This window comes from Rattus rattus, chromosome 9 (genome assembly GCF_011064425.1).
Source record: "Rattus rattus isolate New Zealand chromosome 9, Rrattus_CSIRO_v1, whole genome shotgun sequence".
Lineage (NCBI taxonomy): Eukaryota > Metazoa > Chordata > Mammalia > Rodentia > Muridae > Rattus > Rattus rattus.
Genome location: NC_046162.1, coordinates 4796055 through 4822523, shown reverse-complemented (window position 1 = coordinate 4822523; position 26469 = coordinate 4796055). Strand labels below are relative to the sequence as shown.

The window sequence follows — 26469 nt, the reverse complement described above, 5'->3', positions numbered from 1 at the left end:
CTGAGCCCTGCATGTGGCTACTGCTTTTTAACGTCTATATTACACAAGCTGTGACTAGAGTGACCATGTTCTCCAGGCACAGGCCGGACCACTGTCCACCCAACCCCTTGTGGAATATGGAGACTCTTCTGACGGCACCCTCTCTCTTTGTTGGGGTCTTGTGTGTCTGAAGAGCTGTCATTAAGATACCAGTGTGGCAGCCTGGTAGGTCTGAGGGCAAGGAGAGCAGACCCTCCCCAGTCTCCCATCAGACTTGTCCCTTGGCCCCTTTATCCAACTATCAGGACGTGGACCAATAGCCTGATGCCAGAGTTCACTGCAGGCACCCTAGCAGCCTCCAGCAGCCCAGACTGAGCCTGCCCGGTAGCCACACTAATCATGGCTGCCCCTGGGGGAAGGCAAAAGGAAGCCGGTAGGGGCTGACTCCAGCTATATATTTTTAAAATCCACCAGAGACACTGACGTAGGTGCCTAAGTCACAGGTTCTAAAAGCGTCGCCTTCTGTTTCTCCAGCTCGGCGTGTGCTGGTGTGAGTCAGACCCCTGTGATGGATTTGGTGTAGAGTGGAGTGGATTACTGAGTCACAGCCTCGAAGGGCTGGCAGCGGGTGGCAGTACCCAGGAGCCAGCCTTCCCCACTCTCTTAACCCTGGGGACATAGACCCCACACCCAAGGTGTTCTGTACTTGTGGCCAGGCCTGGCCCACTGCCCAGAAGACCTGACAGGACACCTTCAGTCTCAGGAATTACGACTGTATCATGTAAAGGGCTTTTTTTTTCCCACCGCGTCCTCTGGTGTTGGAATGGATCCCAAGGCCTTGTGTAAGTGAGGCAAGGTGCTCTTCCTGACGCAACTGTCTAGCTATATCCCTACCGAGCTACACCCTGGCCCTGTGCAGATTTTGTAATGGAAATAAACCCAGGTACCACTTACGCTGTGAAAGGAAGCGTGAAAATGTTTTCAAAAGCAGTGGCTTTTCCTCACACCCTGTTGTCTGCTCATCCAAGGCCCCTTCTCTGTGAGCACTGAAGCATGTTCATCCGTGTGCCTGCGAACCTCCTGCCACTCCAAAAACCTCTGAGGTCATCATCCCCATTCTCTGATGAGGAAAATGAGGCACAGAGTGGTAACTGGGCTTGAGCCCAAGCGCCAGATGTGGAGAATCACTTTTATTGGCTCCCTGAGGCAGACCATGCTGATGCTCTCTGCTCAAGAGAGTCCTGGGCTGCGTGCTGAAGCCAGGCTGATCCTGGTGAAGACCCTGGTTCAGTGCCTAAAACAGGCCACTGACTCCCTGAGGGATGATCACACACCAGGCTGTAGCGGTGCCCCCACCCCCCAGCAGTTGGAATAAGACCCTGAGTTTTCAGTGCCTCAGTTGGGAGTTTAGCTAAGTGGCCTCACCTGCCTGTTTTGTTTTGTTTTTTTCTCTCCACCTTGACCAGCTTCTGTTCAGGGCTTTCCTCCCTTTCGCCTTGCTTCTGCTGCCTGCCTTGCTTCTTTGAGGCCTTTCCCTGTCTTCCTAAGAAGTTCAGACTTCAGGGCCTCTGCACAAGGGGCTCCATCCCTCCCCCTGGAAGAGCTCCCCGAACATATCTTGTGCCCAAAATATAACTGAGGGTCCTCCTCAGCCTGCGCGTCGACCTAAGCGAGGTGGGGAAGCTTCATGGACAAGCATTCCAGGAAGAAGTGCCAGGCACAAAGGCCACACGGTGGGGCTGTGCAGGACACTGGTCCCAGTGCCAGTAGGAGGCCAGTGAGGCTTAGGGGTGAGCAGAGCTGAGAGGAGGTGGTGATGAAGCCTAGGGAAGAGGTCTGAGTGTGACCAGTGGCCAGAATACATCACAAGAGCACTCGGGCTCCACTGGGTCACTCGGTTTTTCCATTGCCGTAGTGTAGTACAAAGCCAATAATGAATAAAGAAAAAAGTTATTTAGACCTAGAGGCTGAAAGTCCAGGATCAGGTGCCCCTCTGATGAGGGTCTGGGTAGATGATATCACAGTGCTGGACATGGGACAGGGAGGATCCTAAAGGAAGAGTGACATGGTGAGACCAGAAGCAGAGAGAGACCAGGTCAGGCTTCTTTTAAAAACCAACCGAGGTCCCACGAGAATCACATCAGCCCCTTTTGAGATCAACGTCCCTCAGTGACCTAAGGATTACCATCCCCACCTAGGCGCCACTTTGCTCAGGCCACAACCCCAGCACGTTGTGTAATAAACCCCTTCAAAGAACAGACTGGTGCCAGGTAGCCTTGGAGGGTTTAGGGCTGAGGTGTGGCCTGATCAAAGATAAGATTTAACGTACTCTCCCTCATGGCCCCAGGGAAGGGTCTGCAGGCTGCGGTAAGAGCAGACACCGGGAACCAGGGCAGAAGCTACTCTGAGATCCTCCGGTGCGATCCTGGGTGGGAATAACGATGGCCTGCTAGGCCACTGTCATCAGTCTCTGTCTACACCGATGAGGCTGCCTTGAGCAGGTGTGAGCTTGGTTTAGAGTTCGAGGAAGTCACTTTGGTCTCCTGGCTCAGAGCACACCCCTCACCCACTGCTGAGCCAGCCACCTTGAATCCGCAGAGATGGGCAGAGACTGCTGTCGTTTTAGACCGGGCTCTGTGTCAGGTGCCCACACGGGCACTTCACAGGCGCTCTTGCCCTGGGTTGTCCCAGATAACTCTTTCAGTAGCTTCTGTGAGTGTCCTGTTCTTCAAAGTATACAGTTGGAGACGCTACAAGCCAGGGTCCTGGCGCCAGCGTATGTCTGACTCTGGTTCCTCAGGCCATGCATAGATCACACAGCCCTTGCAGTCAGCCCCCGTGGACAGCCACCCAGATATATGAAATCCACCTTTCTCCCGCCAGGTCCCCGGCAACTTCCATGTGTCCACGCACAGTGCCACAGCTCAGCCACAGAACCCGGACATGACACACATCATCCATAAGCTTTCCTTTGGGGACACACTACAGGTGAGCAGGGGACAGGGCTCTCCTTTGGGGATACAGGTGGCCGTGAGCTGGTCCCTAAGGGTCACCCACATGATGTCTTCTTTGTCATGTCTTCTGAGGATGCGCCTGCGGTAGCCATGGTATCAGTGGTGTCACCAACCACACAACAGACTCAGATGCTCAGGCTGGGACCTGGGCTGGGAGGGAGGTGGACTCCAGGGTTTGGCTCAGTCCCCTCATTGCTGTCTCAGTCTGTTTTCTGTTGCTTTTACTGAGCAGCACAGACTAGGCGGTGTTTAATGAACAGACGTTTATCTAAACCAGAGCTCTGGAGGCTCCAAAGTAGGAGCATAGTGCCAGCATAGTGCCAGCATAGTGCCAGCATAGTGCCAGCATAGTACTGTGGAGAGGGCCTCTCTCTTGCATCTAAACATGGCCAAGCCCATGATGGGCGCAGACACAAGGCCCAGGCAAGGGAGTGTCAGATACGTTACCTTCTTTCAGGAGGCCCTCCTACACCGTACGAAACCCTTCACTTTTATATTAACAGACGCTTAAGCTGACTCTCAGGAAAATTAATAAGCATGTACCTGTGACCCCAGAGTGACACATGTAGAAATGAAGTGCCAGAGGCCTGAGTCACCTGTGAGGGTGACTCTCAGTTGGCTGACTGAGGAGGTGGGGAGCAGGGAACTGGGTTTGTGTGGGGAAGATCCAAGCTAGGTTGAAGAGGGGGATGCTGATGGAGTACGGCCCCCACCCACCAGGTGCATATCAGTTATGAGGAAGAGGGACCCATGAAGCAAGGCTGTAGGCACAGCATGGGGAGGGGCTATAGCCTGGGCAGGGAGGGCGAGGACCTAGGCTAAGGCAACAGAGAGGGCCGACCAGGGCTACATGCAGGGTCAGAACCAAAGGACAGCAGCTCTGTTCCACGTCAGTACACAGATTTTCTCAGCTCAGAGCCAACCCTGTCCATCTGCTCACTTGAAAAACATTTATCAGACACCTGCTATGTGCCGAGTCTTACACATGTTGGTCAGGCTGAGGTGGGACCTGCCCATCTGACTCTTCCAGCCTAGAGACCACACCACCACATCTCCATGCTTGGGGATTCGAAACCAAATCTTCACACTTCAGGTCCCAACACACCCCCTTGAGGGGGATCAGCCTGAGGGTCAGGTCACTCACCTGCTGCTCCTGAAGCGTCTTCTCCACAAGAGCCTACCCCATCTACTGCTCTGATCTCCCGCCCTCCCTCTTCCCTAGCTCCCATGGGCCCTAGGTCTTTCCGAGTCTCCAGGCTCAGCCCTTGCAGGGTCCACTTATTAGGCCCACTTTGGGCCTTTCTCCAAATCCATGTCGGTTATCTCTCCTCCCAGAAGCCCTTGTTAACTGGGCCCAATGGCTGGATTGCCCTTCATGACCAGATAATCCCTGGTCAGTCCCCACAAGCAAGGCCAGGCTTGAAGGTGACAGCCTCCAAGGGACAGTTCCTCACTGTGCTTCTCTGCAGGTCCAGAATGTTCATGGAGCCTTCAATGCTCTCGGGGGAGCAGACAGACTCACCTCCAACCGTGAGTATCTTAGCACAGAGTAGCCCCCCTCCCTTGCAGAGGTCCCCACCCAGCAGGTGGCATTGGACTATGGAAGCCAGAGGGGCAGAAGTCAGGTGCTAACTGTAAGCCAAGGTCATAGCCTCACACCATTCCCTGCCCACAGCTACCCTGCGAGGTACACAGACTCATTGCTTTCTTTTGGAAGGGAAAAGGGTAGCCTGTCCCTAGGGAAGGTAGATTGCAGCCCTGGACTATTGCAAGCTCTGACAACTCCTGTCACTGTACTAATCGCCGTTTGGCCATTGTCCTGAGTGGAGGCAGGATCCTATAAAGCATTAACAGAACCAGAGTCCACTCTGTGAGAACCAGCTCCGTAAGTGGCCAGTGGGAGAAACTGGCTGGCTCCTCCCTCCCTGCTCAAACCCTTCCTGTCAGCCACTGGTTCCTTAGAGAATGCTGAATCTCTATTCAGGGCCAAAGAGCGCATACTCGTACCTCCATTCTTGCACGTGCCCACAGCATGTGTGTGCATGCACACACACAGTATGCTGAGGAAACTAATGTTCACTGGATCACTTTGAAGAAGCATTCCTCTTAGCCCTAGATGTGGTAGGGACCTGCATCTTGGAATGTGGGCAGCTGCTGGTCATGATGGCTCAGGACCGTTTGGCAGTCAGTCAGACACTGAATGCATATTGATCAGACACAGTACCAAGTTCTAGACACAGGGGTGTGAGTGAATGAAGCCAGCATCCTCTACAGGCCTCCTTTCTGCTCTAACTTGGAAAGGTGTTCACAATACCTGGTCCTGAGGCAGACCCCCTGTGATTCTGTGATGTCATCCGTCTGGCATGTTTCTACTGAGGTAGAGATGTGAACTCAGTACACAGTAGACATGAGGATGGCTCTCCCTCTCTTTTTGTCATTGTTCATTTGTGACTACCAATGTTTTTTATAAATAACAACAAATTTTAGAGTTGTGATTTTTGCTAAGACCTTCCTTTCCTCAGGTTTTATCCTCGGATAGTGGGAATTTGAGACAGGTACTTCGAGGTGATCTTTGGTCTCCTAGCTTTGGTATAGATGTGAGCCCATCTCCAGGGATGAGAACCAGGATCGGCCTTTAATCCCATGTGACTGTAGAGCTCAGAACTCTGAGAGCCATTATGGGTGTGAACAGGAGGTGTTAGGTCCCCCTGGGCTTAGCTTAAAGGCTACAGGGCTTTCCCCAGTTTTCCTCCATTCCAGGAGTGCCGCCCTTTGCTGAGGAGACAGCAGGGTCAGAACTAGTCAGGGCTGGAATATTCTCTCCATGCTCACCACTCTGACACAGGAATCTAAATCTGATCTGCAGAGACCGGGATTAGAACCCACAAGACTAAATCCCCATGTTCTTTTAGCTCCGTGGTTCCTAGTCCAAGGTTCTAGAAGGAATAAGAGGGACGGACGATGGACCTCGGTCCTTGTGCGGGAGGCTGAGGCCGCTCTTGTTCCAATTGGCTCATGCTTATCAGTAGCTGATTGATCCATTCATCCTTTTTCCAGTTCATTCATTCAGCAGGATGCTACCATCTGCCCAGGCTCCATGCTGGATCTTAGCATCTTCCCGCCATCCAGGCTGGGTGGAGATGGGTGGGGGGTAGCACTGGGTAAAAGGGTTATGTTAAAATATTACAGGGCTGAAGGATCAGCAGTTTATTGAGAAAGAGGGAAGACATGGACCAGATTTTGTTGTTTGCTTTTGCAGCACTGGGACTGAGGCCAAGGCCATGTTTATGCCAGGCAGGTGCCTGGCCACTGAGCTAGGACCCCAGCCCTCGGGGATCGATCAGTTCTTACCCAGTTCTTTCTGGGGCATCCTTTTCATTTTTCTTCCTAAAGCCCAGAGCCCAGATTATTTTAAAAGTAAAAAGCTTGCAGACAACACCCACAATGAAATGGGGCCTTTCTCAAATCCCTCCTGTCTCCCTGGAAAATTTCATGGGGCAGAGGTGGTGGTGTGTGGGTGGGGTGCGGGAGATATCATTTTACCAGTCTCTCTAGTCTAGGTAAGGAAGAAACTGAAGCTGCTCCACTTCCTGGAGATCTTTCTAGATAATTCTTTGTGTCCACATATTAAAGAGGATGCTCTCCCTGGCCCCTAATTCACGGGAGCAGGCTGATCCTTGACTTGGATCTCAGAGAAAATGCCTTCTCAGCACCCCTCATTAATGGCTGCCCCATCTGTAAGTGTGTGGCTCAGAGCCTTATATATTATGGAATGCAGATCTAACGATTCTGGCAAGTGGCATTCCAAAGAGAAAGAGGGGAGAGGACCCTGCAGTGCCAAGAGGACTTGAACTTGGGGTTACAGGCAGAGCCACCTGCCAGGTGGTGCCTCCCCCCACCCCCCACCCCCGTTTCATCTTGTGCTGTGCTCCCTGCAGCCCTGGCCTCCCACGACTACATCTTGAAGATCGTGCCCACGGTGTATGAGGACAAGAGTGGCAAGCAGCGCTACTCCTACCAGTACACCGTGGCCAACAAGGTGAGTGGGCCCTGAACGGGCTGAGCATTGCAATTGCGCCCTCTGCTGGCCGAGGGCATAAGCGATGCCCCGCACATTCTGCTGAAAGGAATTTCACAGGAGTGGGGCAGGGAGTAGGCAGTCCTACCAGACTCATTCTCTACTCTAGGTAACGATGAAATACCAGTTCTTGCCGTGGTAGTGGCCTCGAGGTCCAGGTGAGAAACTCTAACAAGGAGATAAGGTGTGATCCGTTTGAAATAGGCAGAGGACCGTCCCTAAACATCCCTGCTCTGTTATCTTCTGGTCGCAGTTTCTTCAGGCTCCTATTGATCAGCACACGGTAGATACTTCGAATCAGGCAGGGAATCCAATCGGGATTGACTGAGGATGTTCCAGGACCCCAACACTTTAAGAGACACACAGGTCTTACTGGAAGCCAAGGGACATCAAGCCAATGAAATGAGATGGCACAGCAGTCGGTGGCTTGGGCCTCTCCCGAAACCATGGCTTGTGCCAGTGGAACATAAATGCTTGGGGTATGTTCCCCTGTTTACCACGAGACTCCTGCTTCTGCTGTCGCAGGGCCACCCAGACCCCCTCAGTATATGATGGGCGTTTAGCTCAGTTTGCTATCATCATGGTTGAGGTGGGCATTGTTGTATCGAGTACTTAGGAGCTAGACACGCCCAGCTCCCTGCCTCCATCACCACTGTCAGTCACCACGGCTGCCCTGGTATGGGAGCAGCTGTCCTGCCCATTTTACACATTGGTTACCGAGGGACAGGCACTCGCAGAGCTGTACAGTTGCAGTGTAGGGATTGGAACCAGGTTCCTCTGGGGTTCCAGAGGCCCCCCGATCGCTCACCCACTCAGTCTGAATAGACGTTGCCCAGGCTTGCCCACTTGGGGAGCCTCTTGGTGATGGGTCCCTGTGCTCTGATTCCCTTTGGTCCATAACTCTCTCCAGGAAGTCTTACCGCTTACATTCACTATTTCGGACAGTGTCTGTCCTACTTTCCCGAAACATAATAAAATCCTAAGAGTAGGTAAATAAGGAATAGAAGTTGACTTATCTCATGGTAGAGCGCTGGGAAAAGAGGCCCTGGGTTAGGTCCCAGCTCAAAAAAAAACCAAAAAAAAAAAAAAAAAAAAAAAAAAAAAAAAAAAAAAAAAAAAAAAAAAAAAAAAAGAAGGACTTATCTCATGGGTGGGGAAAGAGGAAGTCAAAGAGATTGACCCCAGCCTGTGGTAAGCCTCGCTGTGCTGTCCAGTGGAGGGCAGGGCAGGTCCTACAAGCTTAGGACCACCTTTCTCCTCTTACAGAAGTGGCAATGCTACTGTTGCCACTCACCCTCATCTAAATTACTTACCTCCCAAATTACCACCTCCAGTTACCACCAATGAATACTTACTTACGGGTTCAGTCCCTTGATGTACAAAAAGGAACTGTGTAAATTTAGATGGAGAATAGCCATGGTACCCCTACCTGCCTTACATGCACAGGGCTCTGGGCTCAGCCCCAGCACTGCAGCAAATGTGTGTGGCTTTTTGGGCAGCATATTTAAACCACTGTACTCATTATAACCCCCCACCCCCAGTGCTGCCACACATAAGCAGGAAGCAGGGGGGCCCTCAACCACACGGCCCCATCCTAGCTCAGTCATATGTCCTTGTTTGTAATATGTCCATGGTAGTTACTTCACAAGATTGCTGTCAAATGAAGCAATGTTTTCAGGAAGCGCTTGGCCCACTAAGAAGGCTGGTGCCTACTGCTGCTAGATTTGTCTGCTGCAGGCTTCTTCCATCGAGGCTTGGCAAGGGCTCGGTGGCTGGACCGGCTTACTCAGCATTCTCTGTGGCTTTGGTCCCAGCCTGTCCTGTGGATGGCAGTTGATGTCCAGTAGGTTAGGACCCAGTGGTATGCGTGGGGTCGGTCCGGCTGCTCAAGACCAATGCTGGGGACAGAGGGTTGGTCCTGGGGACCCTTGCATCCATTTCTACTTGTTGTAAACAAGGGAGGTGAGCTCAAAGCTTCTCAGGACCCTGAAGTACTCCAAAGGTCCTGAGGGTCATCAGCTCAGATCCCTGAGGTGGAGATGGCAAAAGCCAGGCCCTCCAGGAGAGGATAAAACTGGCCCAAAGATAACCGTCACTTTAGCTCCATGGCGGTCATTTAGCCATGGCTGTGTGCATTCTTAGGAGCCATGGCAGGTAGAGCACCGCACCTTTCCGGTCCTCTGTGCTGGCCCTGCTTCATGGGCAAGCTCACACACACTTGCTCACAGGCCAGGCAGGTGTGGCTTAGAATGGCCCTTTCTCGGTGAGCCTTGAGATCCCTCTGACAGAACTGGCTCATGTATGGCCCACTGAGCACCCAAGTCCCACCTCCCTACATGAACACTGTTGGAAGCTAGCGATGTGATGATGTCTTCATCTGCCAGCCTGTCACTCCCCTAGGGAAGGAGCTTCGTCCCCCCAGGAATCTCAGAACATCAGCGGTGGCCAACAGAATAACTGAGTAGATTTCCTGTGGCTGGGACTTCAAGGAGGAAAGGCTCAGACCAAGTACAAAGCCCTCTTCCCTCTTCCATGTCACCCTCAGACTTGTGCTTCGTTCTGGCTCTACTTCTAAGTCACGTGGTCTGTTTCCCATAGCTGCAGGGACCCAGCGTACCCCCACTGTGCTGCCTGTCCAGGGCCTCTGGAGCAGCTGAGAGGAGGCTGCCTGGACACCCTCTGCAGTCCACACGCTCACCCACCTGAGGCCGGTTCCACTTGTAACATCCCCATCACCGTCCTCCTCTCTCCTGCAGGAGTACGTTGCCTACAGTCACACGGGCCGCATTATCCCCGCCATCTGGTTCCGCTATGACCTCAGCCCCATCACAGTCAAGTACACAGAGAGAAGGCAACCGCTGTACAGGTTCATCACCACAGTAAGTACCCAGAGCCAGAACCAGCCATGCACCTGCTAGCTGATGTGCTGTGGGAGGTGCCACTTAGCGTGTCTGATGCCCGAGGGAAATCTCCACAGGCTCAAGGACGCTGATAATCAGTCTCTCTCTCTCTCTCTCTCTCTCTCTCTCTCTCTCTCTCTCTCTCTCTCTCTCTGTGGAAAACATTTTCAGCATTTGGTTTTTTGAGACAGGGTCTCACTATGCAGTCCTAGGTGTCCTAGAACTCATTCTGTAGACCAGGCTAGCCTCAGTCAGACTCAACAGAAACCCTGAGTGCCTGGACTAAAGGCGTGCGCTGCCACGGCACGCCCTTTCAGTTTCATCTCTATGTCCTGGCTCCTGCATGGTCTTTCTTCTTGCTGAGTTCTCTTCCTCTGCTTTTCCTTCTCTCCATCTTGTCTTCTCCTCTGAGCAACAGTAGGATGTCAGTTTTCTTCCACACTGGCTTGAACAGTTTCCTGATCTCCAACTCATCGCCCTTGGGTACAGAGCAGGTGGATCACGGTGCCTGCTCCACCCAGGAGGGTCCAGAGATCTGGGGTAAGCCAGAGTCAGCAGACGTGACAGTCAGGATGGCTCTCTGCCTGTCAGATTTGGACACTGGGCCTAAAGGTGTGTGTAATTCTGAAAGGCCTTCAGTGTAGCCCAGGTATATCAGCCTCCTGTGTAGCTAGGAGTGCCACTTTGCCCAACTCCATACTTTTAATAATGGTTTGAGATCAGAGGTCTGAATCCTGGCTGGTACATTTCCTGCTGTGGCAGAGTCTGCATTAGTCAGGACTCTTCTAGAACAGGCAGGATCTATGCAGCTGCTTTAATTGGTGAGTCAGCACAACTAAAGACAGATACATGGCTGTATCTAGTCACATATCTCTCCCGATCTTTCAGTATGTCCGTCTTTCTCTGTCCTGGCTTCCTTCTCAGACAGAATTTAGCAGTGGAAAGCTTTCTATTTCTCTGTAGTCCCAGGACAAACTCCAGAAAGGACAATGTTGTCCTTGTACCAGCTGAGGTCCCATGATGTCCTTCTGTCCTTTTGGCTTAGAGAATGGGGTTCTCTGCTTGGCCTGGACTAGGTCTCTTGTCTTCTCTGGAACCAAAGATTGTGAGGGGTGGCCTGCCTCAAGAGAAGGATCAAGGCCAGTATCTGAGAGTGGGACGAGTAGGCACTATGTGATCAGGGAGTTGTCTGGGGCCAGGCCATTGATTTTAACCCGTGACATAAGAATAATGATTACTGTCCCCGATACCTCCCGGACCTGTGAGGCTGGGAAGCATTGGGGAAGGGAAAACTGCAAATAAAAAGAGCAGTGGATACACCGCCACGTGTCATCAGCCTGGGGCTCAGATACAAACAGCCTTCTGCCAGTCTGTTGAACAGACAGTACCGCACGGGGGGCTAAAAGCGGTGTGCCACATGAGTTTTCGAGGAACAGTCAACAGTCTACATAGAAAGACCTCACAGCAGCAGGTAACACCTAAGTGGCCAAAAGGAGCCATACTGGAGCTAAGGACGTAGTTCCCCGGGTAGACCCAGTGAAACCCGTACCTTCACTTAAACCTGAAAAAAAAAATGTGAAAACCCTCTCAGGCCTACCTGTCTGGCAATATTCAAAGTCTGCCTCTCAGCACAAAGTTGGAGGGGAGGTAAAACTAGGGATCCACATGTAGGAAGAAAGTTATAAAAGTTTTCACCTCCAAATCGAGAGATGTATGAACAAATGCTTTTGCCCAAGATCCCCCAGGCGATCGCGTGCTAAGTGCACGTGGGCGCTGACTTTTCCTATTCTGGTCCCACCGCATATCCAGAATAAGCCAGCTGCTGGGATGTAAGCAGATGTCCCCATGCTTCCAGGCAGGTGTGGCCTGTCCTCAGAGGCCCTGGTGGCTGCACTGTCAACTGTAGCATCAGCACACCACATTGCTAGGCTGAGAAGGTCCCTCCGTGGGCTCCAGCCACTCCCCCTCCCCCGGTCCCCATTTGTTCGAGGGAAGCAGCTGAGCCCGTAAGCATCAAAACCCCTCAGCAAGTGGCTTAGGAATGAGGCAGCTTTTCGCTCCTTCACAGTTTGCTAGAATTTGCCATGCCAGGCCTCGGTGAGCCTAGCCCTCCAGGAGCTTACCAGTGCTGTGGAACATTCGTATAAGAACACAGTGCCGAGCCATGAGGTCCCTGTTCTCAGGTTCCACCGTGGCAGACAGGAGGCTCTCGCCCCTCTTCAGCAAAGCCCTGACATGAAGGGAGAAGGCTGCCCCGGAAAGGGCCTCGTATATGCAGACACACCAATCCAGCATGCCTTTCGAGGGCCAACCAGCTCTCTCCCTAGGAGAAACCCTGTCAGGTCAAGGTGAACCATTGACCTTCCAAGAACTGGAGGTTCCACAAGCCACAGGGAAGATCTTCCTCACCCAACACCACCATGATTCCTCCCCTTGATTTTTTTCCCTTCAGCTCTCAGTCAGTCAACTGTCACCATCGGGTCCACTTCTGCTGGAATAAGGCCCCATAAATCCACAGGCTTGCTAACCACACTGCTCCATGGAACCTCCTGACATTAGCTTGGTTTGTTTCCGGAAGGCCCCAGGCTGCCATCTTGGTTACCGTGGCAACCGTAGGGTCAGCTCATGACCCAGCTGGCTCCTGGCAGATGGCGTCACTGTGGAGCTTCAAAGCCTCTTGTCAAGAGAGAGCAGATGTGAGGATGGTGCTGGCTCTCAGACGCTGCACAAAGACCTCTGGAGCCTGTGGAGGGTGGGTGGTGCTGTGGCAGAGTGGAGACACCTGCCGCAGCCTCTCCTCCTCAGCTCTTAATACCGAACACTTGCGTGCAAAGCTCTAGACTCCAAGTGGGTGCCCTCTGCAAATAGCTCTTCAGACGGGGGCTGCTGAAGGGCTTAGGCCAACATGTCATGTGACAGCTTCAGAAGGGCAGCAGCTGTGGGTGGCATGGGGAGCAAAGCTTCCAAAAGAAGCCTTTTCACTTACCTGGTACCTGGCTAAGTCTGGGCTCTCTTCAGGGTCCGGTCGGCAGAGGACATGCCCTAACATACCCAGTACCAGAGTGCCCGAGGCTTCTCTCTCTCTGGACCTCACAACACCTCAGTCAAACCTACACCTGTTCTGCCAGAACATTCTTCCCCCAGAAGAATATGCATTGCATTTGGCAGTGTGCACGTGCCTGCATCTTCCCCCACCCCTCCGGATCTGTCCCCTGCTGTCAGCTGGAACCCTTCTTTTGCCTTTAAGTGGGCTGTGGTGACAGATTGGATGACTTGAGGTGTCAGATCTCTGTCTTTGCACGGCTTATTCTATCCTGAGACAGGGAATACCCAGATGCCTTAAGGTGCCAAACCGAGCTGGTGTGACTGTAAGAACTCTCGCCCACCAGAAAGTACCAGAGGCTGATGGCGTGCCCCCACTGAATGTTATCATGCAGCCTTTCCAACTGAAGAGACACTTAGGGGCCTCCAGAGGAGGGAATTTCGCTGGAGTGAGCCCCACCCACCCATGTTCTTCCCGCTGTCCCCATCCCCCATGCTCTCCCTCCCAAGAGAAGAATGCCCCATGCTTTAGATTACACCTCACAGCTGTCAGGGCCAGTCATAGCCTCTAGGTGTCACGACTCGTTTATCAGTGTCCCCAGCAAGCAGCATAGGGCCTGGCCTAGACTCGGCGGTTCACAGATGTGAACAGGACAGCCTCTTAAAGAGGTGATGGTAGCCACCTTTACCTTTATTAAGCGCCTACTACGTATCAGGCAATTTTGTAATTATCCCCTTAACCTCCCCACGGACCTCTGAGTAGATTCTTGTTTGTGTTCTAGATATGAGTTCAACCAAGGCTCAGCAGGTAAAGAAACTCTTCCAAGAGCACACAGCCCATAAATGATGAGCTGGGCTTGACCCCCATGCCCACCAACATCTCCCTACTACTTCAATCTTCACAAACAAGGGCTCTCAAGAGTGGTACAGCCACGGGCCCCAGAAGTCATGAAGTGAAGCCCTTAGCACAGTTTGCCCGTACCTGTGTCTGTTTGGGGTCTGCCTACCTTTCACAGCAAGAGCTGAGGAGGCAGGGAGAGTTGGTTGGAAACCACAGGCCTGGGACATAGCTCAGTGGAAGAGCACGTGCTTGGCAGGCGGGAGGCTGGTGTTTGTCTCCCAGAACTGTTTGGCTTCGTTTGTTTTGTTCGTTTGGTCAGTAGGTCTAAGGCATTAGCTTGGTTGGAAAAGTGTTTTGTCACGCAAGTGAGAAGACCTGAGCTCTTTCTAGAATCCATGAAAAAATACGGGTATGGTGGTATGTGCCTCACAGCTGGGAGGCAGGGACAGCTGGCTCCTTGGGCCTCACTGGCCGGCCAGCTTAGCTTGCTTGGCATGTTCCAGGCCAGAGAGAGAGCCTGTCTCAAGGGGAAATGGTACCTAGGGGTGTGGCACAGCACACACACACACACACACACACACACACACACACACTCAGAGAGAGAGAGAGAGAGAGAAAGAGAGTGAGAGAGTGAGAGAGACAAACAGAGAGAGAGAGAGAGTGAGAGTGAGAGTGTGTGTTTTACACGCCTCTAAGGTTATGTAGGTTAAGAAAAGGCCGCTTTGCCACTTGGACAGGGAACAGTCCCACAGCCTCCTCTGGATGCCCTGGACTCTCTCCTTTGCCTGTTTTCCTTCCCTGAACCAAGAGCTACAGGCGTACACACCTTGCTCCCCTCCCCCGCCATCACTGCAATGTGCAGGACAGAACAAAACCCAAAGCAGAAGCTCTGTGATTCAGGACTGGAATGTGCAGACGCCGTGGGTCAGGTCCATCCGGGGCAGCTGAGTGCAAAGGGGTCTCGCAGACAGCTGTGTGCAGGGCAGGTGGAAGGAACGGGGCAGAACGAGGTAGAAGGTCTGACACTCAGGTCTCTAAAGTGGGTTCTGTGGGGTGAAGGGAATAGAAAAGAGGGCAGTGGGCACCATTTTGTGGGGGGGTGCTCAATGATGCATAGCTTCTAACCTCCCAACCTCTGTAGGCAGGGGTTTCAGATCTCCTGACTGCAGGATATTTGCTGTGTAAGACCCTCATAGGAGAACCAAGAAAACAAATACCATAGGCTTAGATGTTCGCCGTTCATGAGGAGATACACCAAGGGGTGGGACAGAGTGGTCTACTAGGAAAAACAGACCCGTGGCCTCTCAAACCCAGGTTTGGTGATGCCTGCTTTCTTGGTGGCTGTATGACCTTGGGGGAGCCATCTTCTCTTCTATGGCACAGTCACAAGCACTGAATGAGGAAGAAAGCAGAAGAAAACAGTGTCCCAGAGTAGGATGTAGGTGCTCAACCAAGGTGAAGCTTGTGGTAGGGTGGGAAGGGGTATTCTTCAGGTAAGCACCCTGTCCCCCAGACCTCTCCTTGAGTTAGGGACCCAGGATAAGAGGTCTGGAAGACATGACATGCTGAGTGGCAACCCCCCCCCACGTCCCTCCCTTCCTCCCAGCCCCAAACTCTCCTGAGCCCAATCATCAGCTTCCCTTCCCGATGGCCCCCACTCTGCCTCTGCGACTTGGGTGTTCTCATCTTCGGCTCCAGCCTGTCTGCCTCCGGCAGCATCTGATGAGACTCCGTTTATTACTTATTTCCTCTGACGGTGCCTTTTCCACAAGCTTTGAAACCACACGGCCTGCATGAGGAGAGATGAGCAGTTCCTGGCATTTGCGGTCACAGAGGCCTCACAGCCATCCCTCTCGTAGGTGAGAGAAACTGAGGCCCAAAGAAATAAACTGGCCTTCCTGGCCAAAGGCACAGAGCTGGCTTCCACCCAGTATTTGCCCTGGCGCCTGCTTCCCGTCCGTCCCTTCCCAGAGTGGAGGTGATACAAGCTTTTTCACAGCAAAGCCACTGAGCAGTAAATACGGATTCAGAGGGGGATGTTAGTCCTGATAGAACAAGAACTCAGCTCTCTAGCCCAGCCCTTCTATAGCATAAGGAATTGAGGGCCACAGTTACAACGTAAGGAAATGCATCTTTTAAAGCTGGGCTAGGGTCTAAACTCCAGGACAGAACACTCGAGGCCCAAGCACAGCAAACAAAACAAAAACCGTGAACCAGGCCGGGTGGAATGATAGATAACTCAGCAGTAAAGGCCCCTCCCTCCCTTGAGGCCGATGACCTGAGCCCACTCACCCACGGGGCGGACAGACAGACCTGACTCTGGCACACTGTCTTCTTTACAAAGTGAGGCATTCAGGCAAGCTGACTGCATTCTGGTCACCACAGAAGGCTGGGAAGCTGTAAGGCCTCTGAAGGAAGGCGCGGGATCAGAAGAGAGGTGTGCTGGCGCTCAGTGCTCATCAAATTGCTTCTTTCAGACATAGTGGGGCATGGGTAGTGAAGTCTGTTCTTATTTCCGGGGTTGGGGCTGCTGATGTGGGTAGGGAGGCAGGTGAGAAGCACAGTGTCCCTCTCTGGCTCAGCAGCTCCCCTCCCTGAGCCACCATGGGGAGGTCCCCTCACCCATCATCCCTCTGCCCTGAGGCCTAGTGGAGCAAGGCCAAGGTATAAGCACTGAAGGGTGTGCTCGTAAGGCTTGGTTCCCAGCACACTGGACCTAAGACATGGTCCTCCAAGCCAGCTGGTGATGGCAGTGCCTCAGAGGCCAGCCTGGGCTACAGAGGAGTGCCAGGATAGCTACACAGAGAAACCCTGTGTTTCTGAGAGAGAGAGAGAGAGAGAGAGAACAGAGAGAGAGAGAGAGAGAGAGAGAGAGAGAGAGAGACTAAGGTACAGACACCAGAAGGCAGACAAGCCTGGTTTTATAGAAGGCCAACCTGTCTGCAGCAGCAAAGTACCTCGATGCCCCCGGTGTACTGCCCAGCTCAGAGACTTAAGGAGCGATGGGAATGGTGAGGTTTCTGCCTGTCTCCCCTTCCCGAGCCTCCACCTCCACCCCCACACCCACGTTTGCGACCAACTTCAGGCACCTGCTGAGAGCAGACCAAGGAGCCATCATCTCTTAGCTCGCTCTCAAGCACATTCGGCTACTCCTTGTTCATTCTTGCGCTCACTCACCCACTGTCTGCTCACTTAGCAAATGCTTCTCCAGATGCTCCGTGCCAATGCCCCTTCTGTCTTCTCTCCTGTGGCCTTGAAGATAAGAAGCAAGCAATAGGGTTGACACCGTCCAGACACCAGGGGCTCCCTGACTAGGGAAGTGAGGGGTAAGGAGCCGGGCCAGAGGGAGGCTCTTCATCGTGAATACTCCCTCACACACCCCTGAGCACTACCGTCCTGGGCAGCAGTTACTGCTCCGGTCCAGGCTGACTGCAGAGCCCCATGGCCAACATGGGCCTTGGGCAGCTTGGAAGTCTTCAGAGAACCTCGCTATGCTGTTCCTACATGATTGACTTGTCTTCCTCTTAGAGTGCCAGGAAGAGAGTGGGAATGGAGACAGAAGGCCTCTAAGGAGTGATTGGTAGGATTCTACCTGGTTTTTCTCTGATGAAAGTGGGTCTCAGGTGCACCGCGTTCAGCCGCAGGGTTGGAGCCTGAGAGACGAGATTAGGTATCATTTGCAGAACACCTACTGAATCCCAGGCTCCCTGGAGGTCTTCTCTGCAGAATGACCGCCAATGAGGCGAGAGTGCTTTTCCTGTTTATAGACAACTGAGGCCCTGAGAGACATTCGCATGGCAGCCACTGCCCTGCTGTGCAAGCCCAGAAGCCCCCAGCAGACTCCCCAGTCCTCGCCTCCTACCTGCCTAGGTCACTTGTACGGAGGAGGTCCACGCCTGCCGACCTCACCTCTGCGCCCCAGAGAGGCTGCCAGCTACAGACTGGTGATTTAGTGTCTCCGGCACCTTCTACTCCAATCTTAGTATTTATTCCTTTATGTGGCTCTTGGGCCCCTCCGGGCAGGTCAGGGTGATGCTGTGTCCAGTGTCCCGCCCTCTGTCCAGGCCATTCATTCTTTGTATCTCTCCTGCACCACCTCTCGCTTCCTCTCACAACCGCTCTATTCATTCTTTTCCCCAAGACATCATGAGTGGTCTGGAAGGACCATGACACTTTCACGTGTCTGGGGGCTTCATTTCCATGTAAGAGCCCTGACCTCAGGACAAAAGACAACCGTGATTGACAGTTTCCCCAGTGAGTCCCCGGGTGGCATCTCCCTGGTGCTGGTAGTGGCCATGTCCCTTTGTATGTCAACTCCAGGATACTCCCTGCGTCACGTCTCCTGTGCCTGTGCCTGTAATCCAGTTCATTCCAGTTGGGACTGAGGATGGGGATGAGTTACCACAGTGTGAACATACTGAAAGGGAATTTTCAGAAACAAATGGCTCGTAGATCTTAAATAATATTACTATATAAGCACACTATTTCTATTTTATCACCATTTATCGTCTATTATGCCTAATGTGTAAGCTAAAAAAATTCCAAAGTACTAATTTTTTAAGAGTGTACATTAAGTATTAAGTTTGAAACTGTCTAGTTCTGTACACCTCTGGCGGTCTTATAATGCATCCCCTGAGCCTGAGGGACCACTGGAGTAAAAGCAAGGGTGGGTCCCTAGAATTTTCTCGACGGAAGCCCCGGAATTGTATCAGGATTGCTTTCCTCTTCACAGTTCACAGAATCCAGTCCCTTCAGACATGCCGTAGGTGTGAGTTGACTGACATCAGTAGATAAACCTGGAGGCTCCCTGCAGCATCCCCACCCCCACCCCCACCCCCCGGAGCCTTCGGGCTGACAGTGACTACATGGGGATTGGGCTTCCGCTTAGCTCGCATGCTCCCTCAGTTTCCCCAAAGGCCGCATCTTCTTGCGGGCCTCAGTCAGATGTCATCTCCCTCTACCCGGGGGCAGCCCAATGAAAGATGGCCTCAGACGGATGCCAGGTGTGTGTGAGTCATAGGAATCTCGGCTTCGAGTTATGTGCAGATGAAGGCAGATGGAGGGGTTATTTTTTATTTTCTGCTCCGTGGCACTTAAGTCACATTTTCCTACCCTCCAATCCAAGCTCTAAAAGCATTTTGTGGTATAAAATCTGCCATCATCTGACCCACTCTACCGAAATAAAGCAGCTCCCTGCCGTCATCCTCCCTGAAAAGTGCCCTGCGTCATGCGCCCGCCCGGGGCTGGTGGGGAGAGGCCTGGCCTGTTTAAAAACACTTCATCATAATCCCCACAGCGCCCTCCATCCCCTTAGCTCCCTGGGGGCTGCTCGGGTTTCTCGGCTGTTATTACTGGAATGCCAGCTGCTCTACTTCCAGGCCATCCACACAGACCTGCTCTGTCTTAAGCCTTGCACGCCTCCGCTTAGCTCATCTCCTGAAAACACCATTTAAAAGATAAATGCCAATGTGGCCCCCCACCCCCACCCCGTCACCTTCTCTGTGTCCCCTGGCTTCCCACCCCTTGGCATCAATCGATCCATTAAGACACCACTGCCACCCAGAGTCCTGTGGCGGTTATGTGTCAATGATGTCTGTCCACAGATGCACACCCAGGGCTGTGTGTAAGCGTGCGAATGGTGGTCAACACAAGACAGTGTGTGCACCTTTAATCCCTGCACATGAGAGGCAGAGGCAGGTGGATCCCTGTGAGTGTGAAGCCAGTTTGAGCTGCATACTAGATAGGCAGGGCTACCCAGAGAAACCATGTCTTCAAAACAAAACAAAGATGTAACAGAGATGTATGTATATGCGAAGCCCACAGCAGTTTCGGTTGCAAATGGAATCCTGACAGTTCAGTTAGTACAGCTGCTCCTCCGTGTGTGTCGGCTACATTCCGTGTCCTCATCTCAAGTTGAAAATAGCAAAATAAAAAATAGGGGGCCGGGCATGTGACACCCGCCTTTAATCCTAACACTTGGAAAGCAGGGGCAGGGCATCTCTGTGAGTTCAAGGCCAGCCTGGTTCACATAGTGAGCTCCAGGACCGCCAGAGCTATGCAGAGATACCCCATTTAAATAAATAAATATATACATATATATATTTGTGTGTGTAAACAATATATAACTTATTATTTTATATATTAATACATTGCATATTAAATATAAGCATTTATATTTAATGTTATATGTAAATATAAATATGTATGCAATATATTGTTAATATATCTTATATAATTACATATTATAAATATTTAATGTACATAAATTATAATTTAAAAATATGGGCTGCAGAGATGGCCGGATAGGTAAAGCGATTGCCCTGTAAATGAGGGATCCTGAGTTTGAATCCCTAGAGCCCATGTAAAGCTGGGCTCAGTGACATACATCTGTAATCCCAGTGCTCCCATGGTAGCAGAGACAGGAGAACCCCTGGAAGCTCTTAGGCCCAGATCCTGTCTTAAACAAGAGGACTAACCCCCAAGGTTGTCCTCTGACCTCCAGATGAGCTGGGTGGCACGCGTGCATCCACGTTCTTATCCATGAATGCACACACACATTATACATACACAAAAATGCCTTTTAAAAATATAGATTTAATACAGGTGACCTTCCCAACACCATGGCTTTGCCCACGTAGCCTAATCATGCATATATAATATAAGAATGCTCTGTAGGCTGTGCTCTGGTCCAGCCAGGCCAACAATGGCTGTCTCCCTTCAGAAAATTTAATCCACGAGGCTGGATGTCTCAGCTGGTCTTCAGAATATGCTGGAATCCTAAAAAAGGAGTTGGGGGTTTTTTTGTTTTTTGTTTTTTTTCTTTGTTTTGTTTTGTTTTTCTTTTTCTTTTTTTCGGAGCTGGGGACCGAACCCAGGGCCTTGTGCTTGTTAGGCAAGCGCTCTACCACTGAGCTAAATCCCCAACCCCAAGAAGGAGTTGTTAATGCCCGTAAAGGAATGGACTTCCCAGCAGGAACAAGAGCAAGTGGGCAAAAAGAGGGCTTCTTCCTTCCGTGTTCTATGTATATGCAGCCAGCAGAGGGTGCAGCCCAGATTAAAGCTGGGTCTTCCCACCCCAGAAGATCCCGATTAAAAACGGGACGTCCCTCTTCAAATGATTTAATGAAGAAGAAAAAAAGTCCCTCACAGATGTAGTCAAGTTGACAACCGACAACAGCCATCACACCCACAGTCAGTGAGAGGCACCGGACAGGAGGTCTGTTTTGCAGTGAAATGTAAGGGCGTGGCCTTCAGTTTACTGAATGTTGTCCTGAGGTCGAGAAATGGTGGTTCTGGACACACCTTTGCACCACAGCAAAGCTGGACAATACTAAGTCAGATCTGAGGGGGCGTGGGAAGGCTGCAGGTGTCAGGCACGGAAGCAAACCCTTGAAGAGGTGAGAATGAAAACTCAGGTCAGATTGGCTTCATCAGCCTGGATCGGACTCCGGGGAGTCTAATGTCAGCGCTTCCTTGTCGGCGTGTTTAAAACACAGTACAGTATAGGAAAAGGTGTCAGGCAACAACCAGTCCAATTCCAGGTGCCCAGTAAAGCTTTAGGTGTGACTGCATAGAAACTCCTTTGCAAAATACATGCGACCCTGAGGGTGGCTTATATCGCTAAAAAGGCCTAGAATCTAGGGCGGTCTCTGACAGATCGCACAGAGGTCAGCAGGCTATAAAGTACATGTGGCATCTCCCCGAAGGTTGGCTTTACCTGGGAGCTAAAGATAAAGGTCTAGGGAGGGAGAGCCTGGGATAATCATTCTGGGAGATTTGGACGAGGTCTGCCTCTATAGCAAAAGGTGGGTGAGGTCTGCCGCCACAGGTAGCAAATAGGTCACCAGGTCATTAATGATAGCTATTCCCAGGCCTCTGGGCAGGGAAACAGGTATTTTATCTCATCCATTGAAGGAGAGGCCTCTGTGTGTTTAACATTCAGGGTTCTCTAGTGCTCTGTGGGCACAAGAATCTTCGTGATCCAAACACAAATCAAAGGCTTTATGCTATTCATTTAGCTGGGGCATTTCTTACTGAAAAAGCAGTCAAGAGCAAAGACTCAGCTGGGTGTGGCGGTGCATGCCTGTAACCCCAGAACTTGGGAGACAGAGACAGAGAATCACAAGTTCATGGTCAACCTTGACTATATGAGTTTGAAGTTAGCCTGGGCTGCATAAGTTCTTGTCTTAATGAGTAAGTAGACAAATTTACGAAATGAGTAAATAAAAAAACACAGGTTCTGAGCCCCAGTTCAGCTGTCTGTTGAACATGATTCCAGACCTCTGAGCTTCTGCTCCAAAGCCTTGTGATAGACATGGTGGGTGGGGGGGCTGGAGAGATAGCTCAGTGGTTAAGAGCACCGACTGCTCCTCCAGAGGTCCCGAGTTCAAATCCCAGCAGCCACACGGTAGATCACAACCACCTGTAATGGGATCTGATGCCCTCTTCTGGTGTGTCTGAAGACAGCTGTACTCACATACATAAAATAAATATTTTTTTTTTTATTTTTTCTTTTTTTCGGAGCTGGGGACCGAACCCAGGGCCTTGTGCTTGCTAGGCAAGTGCTCTACCACTGAGCTAAATCCCCAACCCCCTCTTTTTAAACAAAAAATCTTTAAACACACACACACACACACACACACACCAAAGGCTCCAAAGCCTGATAGACACGGTGGGTGGGGGGGCTGGAGAGATAGCTCAGTGGTTAAGAGCACCGACTGCTCCTCCAGTGGTCCTGAGTTCAAATCCCAGCAACCACATGGTGGATCACAACCACCTGATGCCCTCTTCTGGTGTGTCTGAAGACAGTAACAGTGTACTCACATACATAAAATTCTTTTTAAAAAATAAATCTTTAAACACACACACACACACACACATACACACACACACACACACACACACACACCAGCATCCCATGGCTCACCTGGAGATTCTTTGAGGTCATAGGCCACGCCAGAGCCCTGTAAACAGTGTCTGTGCCGTGTCTGGGAAGTGTTCTGACAGTTAGACATCTGCCACCACCTCTTCCTCCTCCTCCTCCCACTCCCCAAGCCATCCTCAGCAATGATAATTTTCACTCCCAGGCTAACACTGAGCAATGCTTGGTGTCAACAAGAGGGCAAACCTACACAATTGTGGCGTCTGCCAATGCGTGGGATAGCTTGCTATGATGAAGAGCTGTCTGGATGCCACCAGAAGCCTCTTTGGTACCCTCTGAGGCTGTGACCTTGCTGTTTGCAGTTGGTTCACTCACTACCTGTCTGCAGAAGGAACGCCACTCCAAAGACTGTGTCCAGTACTAAGCATTCAGGCCTTACTGCCTATTCAGTCACAGCAGACTCTGGCTCTGTCAGATCCATCCTCCAGTCCCATATGACCTTGGGGGGTCAGAGGCACCCCATTTCAGACCCTCCATCGTTTGTCTGAAAATAGGATCATAAGTAGCTGGGAAACGTGTGGTAGAGGTTAATACTACAGGCACCGAGGTCAAGACTGACTTAGACCCATAGTTCAAATCACAGTGACTTACTTGGTGAACTTTGGGAAGTGCCCTCAGTTTGCTCACCTGTGAAATGGGTCTAATAATCCCCTTCCTCCTTCAGAAAGTTTATCTGGGAACTAAAGGAGCTGACACAGGTAATAATGGCTTTTACTGTTACCCAGTTCGTCATCCAACAAGTGTTTCTCTTTGATCCCTGAATACCATCAGCGACAAGGTGGCAAACGAAGTGGGTATAGTGGGCGGCACGTCTTCACGAATGAGCTTCTATAGTGCCTGGGAAATGTTATTGATCCCCCCAAAAACAGACAGGAGCCGACCTGATGCAGCTCACAGCGGGGTCTTTATTCTACTTGAGCTAGCTCAGGCCCCTCCAACACACCACCGTCATGAAGGACAGGTTTGGGGGGGGGGAGCCCTGAATGTCTATGGGGCAAGGCTTTATAGTAAGCAGCAAGCAGGGAAAACGTGTGCAAGCATCTAATAGGAGAGCTCCTGTGGCCTTTAACATAGTTGGCTGGTGCTGGGAATCACATCATAATCTTAATTTCTGCTCCCCGCTGCATTGGTGGTTGCTAGGCAGGGGATGGGCTTGTAACCTGGGGTGCAGGACCTGCAGACGCTGGTCCTGTTGAGGAGTAACCTGCAAACGTTGATCTTGTTGTGGATTAGCCTAGAGACTGGAGCTAGGCTCAGGTTTTGTTGTGTGTGGGGTTTGGGGGGGGCACTTGGGAACTAATGCTAGGTACCAGCCTGTTAGTTTACCTGAGTTCAAAATTAGGTCAGGTTCTCTAAAATGGAGTCTGAACTTTGGCCTCACACTTCCTGGGATGCAGCCTGGCACCCCTCAGCACTGACCTCTGACACTCTGTCCCCCTCTCCCTCTTGCAGATCTGCGCCATCATCGGCGGGACCTTCACTGTGGCCGGCATTCTGGACTCCTGCATCTTCACAGCCTCAGAAGCGTGGAAAAAGATCCAGCTGGGCAAAATTCACTGACGTCCTGCCCAGCCCAGTGACTGAGGACCAGGAACCCCGCTAGCCCTGCCTCCAGCGTCCTGTCTCCTTCTGTCTTCTCTGGCCCAGCGTGTATGGGAGGAGGGGGTGATGGTAATGGGTGGCACCAGGTTCCGCAGCTACCTCTCTCCCCATGTTTTAGATAAATTAACACTGCCTGCAGTCATGGTGTCCCTTTCCCTGCAGAGCCCAAGACCAGGGTCGGGCATGGGGAGGTACTCCAAGGATGCTGGTGACCTCTTGTGGGAAGGCTGTAGACTTTTCTCTGTTAGGGGATAGCCTAGAGTCTAAACAGACAAGCTTTCAGACAGGCTTCGACAATCTCTAAGCCCCACCATTTGGACACGCTAACAGCTTGATTTGTCTCCCCCCACCAAACTCCCCCGGCAGCCAACCTGCTCTCTCAGCCTTGGGACCAGACTGCCCAAAGGTACGGCTGTTTGGCGCTTTCTACATGGAATGGTACTTGGTCAGGGAAGCCCGTGGACGCGGCGCTATAGCTGGAACTTGCTTCTGCCTCATTGCTTCAATGCCCAGCGTAGAGCCCAGGTCTTATCTCTACCCCACCCCTGCCTTCCGTAGAGCAGATGCCCAGTTGCTTGGCAGAATGGTGGAGACTCAGATTGGCCCACCGGTCCTGAGGCGGCTCACAGGTGTCCCTTCCTCTCTTGTCTTTGCTCTTCTGAATCCCCCACCAATGTGCCTCAGCTGCTGTGCTGTGCGGCATTAGCATTTCTTGGTGAAGGGGCTGGTTCCCATTGCAAAGCTCCCCCCGACACACACACACACACACGGTTACATTCTGCAGTGCCAAGGGATAGGACCATGTGACTGGAAGGTCATCCTCAGAAGACCGCATAAGACACAGTTTGTACATTTCTATTTAAACCAGAAGCATCCTTTCCTGTGAACCACAGTGATTGTGTCTTGACATCCACCTTTGGTCCCAAGGCCTTAGCTGGGGGAATGAAGCAGGCCAGCTTCTTCTCTGTGCACCTCCACCCTGCAGGCTCTCAAAGGATGCCCAGAGCTGGGACCCACTTGCTATTGAGATCACCCCCCCCTTAGCTGAGCACATGCTTAGCCCCAGGGGGCTCCAGTGTCTCTCCCACTTCCTCCTGAGGTAGATCCCTTTTCCGTTCTCCACTCATCCTTCCCTTTCTTTCCCAAAGGGAGGGGCATTGGTCCAGGCATGAATTCCACGCGGAGAATTTTAGCTATGCTCTCCTGTCCAGAGAGAGCGAGCCGTGGGCCTGGGCTTCGTTTATATCGAGATGTTTGCATACTTTTGTAATGAAGGGAGTCTCCAGTAGGGACTTTTGGGGTTTTGAGGTTTTTTTTGGGGGGGGTTTGGTTTGGTTTGGTTTTTTGTTTTTCTTAAATAATCTCATATGGGTAGCTGGATTCTCTGCCATTTGTAATTTTTGCCTCTGATTCCAATTAGCAAAACTTCCCTTTTTATATGAGTTGACTTTTATTGTGTATGTAAAACTGCCCCTGAGTTATTTCTGGTATCCGGCCACTTGGCTAGATTTATCTTCTTTTAAACATTCTGTTCCACGGTTTAAGAAACCAGTCCCTTCGGTGTGTGAATCTGTCACCTGTGGAGGGTGGGCAGGGTGGGATGGGGTGGAAACTATGTGGCATGCATATGAGTTGAGACCTCACTTTTGTGAGGACACAGGGGATGTCAGTTTCCCATGGAAGAGACGCCTCTGGCCTGTTGTTCTTGTAAAGGTATTCTCAAGGGGACATATGTTTTGAGTCTTTCCCACTCACTGGATTCAATTAGATATTAAAAGGCTGCTTTTCAGAAATACTGCTGTGACTCTGCCTTGGTGGTGGGAGTGAGAGTGAAATTTAATTCTACAGAAAGAACAGAGGTTGACAGTGCTGAAGAGAGCCAGGTGGTGGCACACACCTTTGATCTCAGCTCGTGGGAGGCATAGCCAGGAGGATCTCTGTAGACAGGAGGCAGAGGCAAGAGGATCTATGAGTTCAAAGCCAACCTGGTCTACAAGGAAGAACTCTGTCTTGGGGGGCTGGGGGAGGAGGAGGAGGAAAAGGAGAAGGTGGTCTGCAGGAAACCAAGAGAG

General features: G+C 51.6%; 1 protein-coding gene across 1 annotated transcript in view; it reads left to right on the top strand.

Annotated features, from left to right (window-relative positions):
• The window catches only part of Ergic1 (endoplasmic reticulum-golgi intermediate compartment 1), a 115011-nt gene extending 88819 nt beyond the window's left edge, over positions 1 to 26192 (top strand). The window contains exons 7-11 of the mRNA XM_032912675.1: positions 2863 to 2967; positions 4463 to 4523; positions 6932 to 7032; positions 9828 to 9950; positions 24248 to 26192. Coding sequence (XP_032768566.1) covers positions 2863 to 2967; positions 4463 to 4523; positions 6932 to 7032; positions 9828 to 9950; positions 24248 to 24355 — 498 coding nt within the window. The 3' untranslated portion in view covers positions 24356 to 26192. The remainder of the gene's footprint in view (positions 1 to 2862; positions 2968 to 4462; positions 4524 to 6931; positions 7033 to 9827; positions 9951 to 24247) is intronic.
• The last annotated feature ends 277 nt before the right edge of the window (positions 26193 to 26469 follow it).